The following is a 4,436-nucleotide window of genomic DNA, read 5'->3' on the forward strand; positions in this document are numbered from 1 at the left end:
TGTGGTCAAGGAAGAGTCAAACAATACAAGTTCAAATAAAAAGGGGGGGGGGGGTAATCGGCACATTCTTACCTTCCTAGCTCAGTGATCTCTGTGTAGTGGGACTCAAAGCTGCTTTTCCAGAGTACTTCACTGCCATCATCAGTAGTTACTGAGAACATAATTATATTTGATTAAGTACAATGATGTGCTTGCTTTTTTAAAGCATCTATTAGGACTTAGTAGGACTTTTTCTTTCTTGGTTGCTTAACAGAAATTAAATCTAAATTAATATGTACAGTTTCACTGGTTCAAACCCTACCTGAGGTGGTGTAGGTACAACAATGTACCCAATAATTTAGCTTGACAGAACAAACCCAGTTAGATCACTGGAAAATGAATAGTTAAAGGGTTTATATAATGACAGGGCTCTCACCTGAGACTCTGAGGCTGGCGGAGGAAGTGACAGAGCCTGCTACGTTTGTGGCAACACAGGTGTAGACACCACTGTCCTCTACAGACACTCCCAGGATACGGAGAGCTGCCTCTCCTGTCTCACTGTAGAGAGAAAGGTTATAACACTGATCACATTGCATTATGCAAACCGGAGATTTTCTTGTGAATGGCCAAAAGTGCAGTAGCATTTTGTATTTCTTAGAAATATGGCTTTATATCCCATGAATGTGATGCTTTAATTAAGTCACTTCAAACTTGAGTCTAGATTTATGCTGTCACCTGTAAGTGATGCTGTACTGTCCATTGTTGCTCAGAGTGTTGTTGCCTGGTCCACGCCAAGTGACGGTGGCCCGGGGGCGACCACACACTTTGCACTTGAAAGTAACACTGTCGCCACCCTCACATGCTACATCCCTAACAGGGATAATGAAGTCTGGAAGAGCTGGAGAGAAAGAATAGAAGTCCGAACCTTGAATCCCAAATCAGCTAAACTCCACATTGCTATACATTACATTACATAGAAGTTATAGGTTGTCCCATGATAGGACGGGATAGATTTTAAAAGACCTTAAGGTCCAAATTCAAGCATGTAGATTTGTTAAGGTTTATTGGGTTGTTCTCTCTTTAGGTTTCCTTGATCGTTTTAACACACACCCGCATGCACACACTCATCCATTCCTCGCTTAACAGGAACAATGTGTACATACCATCATGGATGAAGTTGGGATTTAGAAGCTGCAATGAAAATGTAAGGACGACATTAGATGTTTTGCACTAACAAAAATGTGAAGAGCAAATTAATTGGGTTTGTAAAAATGATTTCACAATCTACCTTGACAGAGACTTTGTTGGCCAGGCCGTCCTGAGACTTACGATAGCCGTTTTCCATCTTTCTCCCCTCTTTGTCTCTTTTCTCAGACTTTCGGCGGATGCGGAGTGCTGTGTGCCATGATAATGATTTTCTAAAGAAAACAAGACCAGTCTCAGTTTCTATTCCGCTTTTGCATAATTATGATGAATTCTGACATTTGCACTTGCTGGTTGTCTCATTTCCTTACTTGATGGTTCCTTCAGGGAGTTCGGGTGTGATGGAGGATGAGGTATGTCCTAATACATAGCCAGGGATCCAGCCCTCAGCGGCAGGGCATTGCTCATTGGAGGCTCGGTACACCAAGAACATGTTTTGCTGGTTGCTGGCTAGCATTTGGACCACCTCACCCTGCACCACACTGATCTCATCCTCCTTCACTGCCACATAGTCCTGGGTCACCAACATGGTGGACACACTGCTGCTGCTACTGCTTTCACTCTGTCAAAGAAGATTGTAAAACTTTAGACTTAAACACACAACGCTGTTTAAACAAATCACGACGTTAGACTACACATGCACGCAAATCAACAAAACACACACACACACACACACACACACACTGCTAAACAAGAAGAGTATAGAAGTGTATCAGTAGCCTCACACCAATCAAATGCAGGATTTGATCGATGGTTACACACACAAATGACCTTGCTATTATGCTTGATGCATGCAGGTAGCATTGCGAAATTATTTTATTTATCTTGCATATAAATGGGTAAGGCAATCATTTACATCTACAGTGGTAACTAATAAGTAATTGTATAAGACAGAAGTTATGTTCTGAGAAGATGTAAGCAAAAGTTATGACCCTCAGGTCAGATTCTGAAGTACGGAACTTTGTGTTCACAAGAGCAAAGTGAAGTTGAAGTAAAGAATATTCCAAGAAAAATATAGAAGACAATCTATCAGCTTGAAGAGAGACAGAGCAGGCTGAAGTAAAGCAAACAGCAGCTGGTGTAGTCTCAAGGTTTACTATTAAAAGAAAAAAGGAGGTACAATGTGAAAGAGCTCCTGATCCGTGACAAAGTTTTGACCAGAGATCATTGATTATCGCACGACGATATAGCCATGGAAGTATGACTTAAAAATATTTTTTAAATAATTTGGGAACTGTTAGTGTTTATTAGCTGCAGTAGAGAAGCAAACACACACTGAAGCTCAGAGAGTCTAAGAAAGCAGATACAACAGCTGCTCTATGAGTCAGATCCACACTGTTAGTACATTCTGGGAGTGCCAGAAAATTCTCTCTCACACACACTGTTGGTGAAGTTAGTGCACTCAGATAGCCGTTAATCTCCAGTGTAGTAGTCGATGCATGTACAAGCCATTCTCAGAGCCAGCGGCAGGGTGACTGACGGACAGCCAGTCAGTGAGGGTGGGGTTAGTGACTAGTGAGTAGCTCTGGGCCTCACTAAAGCCTGGGCCTCGACTTGGCATCTTACCCCGTTACTCTGGGTGGAGTGTATGGACTGCTCGCTGGTGGAGGAGCAGGTGCTCATGCGGTCTATTTCCTTACTGTGGGTGGAGTGGCGGCGATGAGAGGGCGTCCCATGGCTTCCTCTGCCCAAAGAGTCCCCTCCCCCACCACAGTCACTGGGGTAGGAGAAGGAACCAGGCCAGCTGGCGGGAGAGGGAGGCACAGCAGGGACCATAGCCCAGAAAGAGTTGCCTTTATGGGCTGGGCTGGAGGGGACAAATGCTTCCTTTCCTCCACCTCCAGGGGACAGAGGTGAATTGAGAGGAGAAACTGTCCCAACCCGAGGGCTTTTTAGGGGCAAATTAAGAGGAGCCACAGCCATCTGTGGTATTCCAGCTGTTTGATGTGTCTGGTTTTCTTCATAGCCCCCCAGGCCTGGTCTGACACTGGCCTCCATGCTGTCTGATGCTCTGTTACTGTTATTACTGTTACTTCCATGAGGACTATTCAGCATCCTCATCTTAGGGACCTCTGAGGCCAACACCTCTCCATTTGTGGTGGTGTCTGAGTAGGGGTTAGAGGGGAGGGACTGAGGGGACGGAGGGTGGCAGGGTGACCACCTACCTGCTGATCTGTCGGGCCCCTCAGGGCCCGGGGGATGGTGGTGGTGGACGGGCTGGGGGAGGCGTGAGGATGGCTGGGGGATGCGGGAGGGTCGGGAGCGAGGGCCGCACAGAGAAGAGGAGCTGCTCCCTGATCCTCCAGAGCCACCGCCGCCACCTCCCCCACCCATGTTGGAGGTACTGTTGGAGCTGCTGCCTCCTGGCAGGCCTCCAGTACTACTGCTGCTACTGCTGGGTGGACCGCCTGGCCCGCCACCACCCACGTGGTTCCTCTGGTACTCTATGGGAGATGTCAGAGCTGTGGGAGAGGATGAGGGGCAAGATTACACTCATGACACAAAAGCATATTTAAATAAAAACTCATAATAATCAAGACAGAACCCTTAAGACAACACTAGACAGTATTTGAGATTGAAAAAGATGTAGTACAATATTAAAAACTCAAAAATATTGCTACTTGTGCACATTTCCACTAAAGGACCAATTACAGCATCATTTTGGTGTAAGTTTGTAATTTTGTGTGCACAGTAATAGGCACATCATACTCTTACCATTGAGGAAATTGCGCTGGTTCTCCAGTATCTGGCTGACCTGGTGGACCCAGACTTGACTAACTCCAGGGCTCATTGAATGGAGGGTGTATCGCTCCAGGCTGCCACTCGATGATCTGGAGGTGAGCGTGAACTTGCAGGGGTCGTCTGCATTTTCTTCTAAACCCAACCAGCTCACCTGAAATGATGAAAAAATTAGTGTTTTGATTAATAAACTACAGTACACTCAGTATGTGAACATGCAATACATAGACAAGGGGGTTAAAGTGGGCTGGAACAACTATTTGGTAAAGCCAGTTGAACAGGTGAAGATCACACTGTTGGCAGCTTACTGGTTACAAACCGGCTCGGTAGTGAATGAAACGGTAACATGATGCATATCCAGTGTTTTCAACTGAGCTACACAGAGAATGTTAGTTTAAAATCGATTGGTGATTCTGTTTTGCCCTTATTCTTCATTGTGAAGAAACCTGGAAGTGAATGTAGCCCCTGTGTGTTTTATGTGGAGTAATTGCGTCGGACTCTGTAAAAAAAAAAAA

The 4,436-nt window shown here is 45.3% G+C and overlaps 1 protein-coding gene across 7 annotated transcripts in view; it reads right to left on the minus strand.

Annotated features, from left to right (window-relative positions):
• The window catches only part of triob (trio Rho guanine nucleotide exchange factor b), a 121,418-nt gene that overhangs the window by 20,573 nt on the left and 96,409 nt on the right, over positions 1 to 4,436 (minus strand). For 6 of the 7 annotated variants that reach the window (XR_004332295.1, XM_032517632.1, XM_032517635.1 and 3 more), the window contains 8 exons: positions 3,898 to 4,075; positions 2,749 to 3,644; positions 1,494 to 1,744; positions 1,268 to 1,397; positions 1,143 to 1,170; positions 715 to 877; positions 416 to 537; positions 73 to 151 (listed from right to left, as the gene is read on the minus strand). Coding sequence is in view for 6 of the 7 variants with exons in the window: in XM_032517632.1 (XP_032373523.1) it covers positions 73 to 151; positions 416 to 537; positions 715 to 877; positions 1,143 to 1,170; positions 1,268 to 1,397; positions 1,494 to 1,744; positions 2,749 to 3,644; positions 3,898 to 4,075 (1,847 nt within the window). In the remaining variant the exon portion in view is untranslated. Of the gene's footprint in view, positions 1 to 72; positions 152 to 415; positions 538 to 714; positions 878 to 1,142; positions 1,171 to 1,267; positions 1,398 to 1,493; positions 1,745 to 2,748; positions 3,645 to 3,897; positions 4,076 to 4,436 lie in introns of those variants that run through there. The other variant, XM_032517637.1, reaches the window with a different exon arrangement.

Source organism: Etheostoma spectabile, chromosome 6 (genome assembly GCF_008692095.1).
Source record: "Etheostoma spectabile isolate EspeVRDwgs_2016 chromosome 6, UIUC_Espe_1.0, whole genome shotgun sequence".
NCBI classification, from domain to species: Eukaryota; Metazoa; Chordata; class Actinopteri; order Perciformes; family Percidae; genus Etheostoma; species Etheostoma spectabile.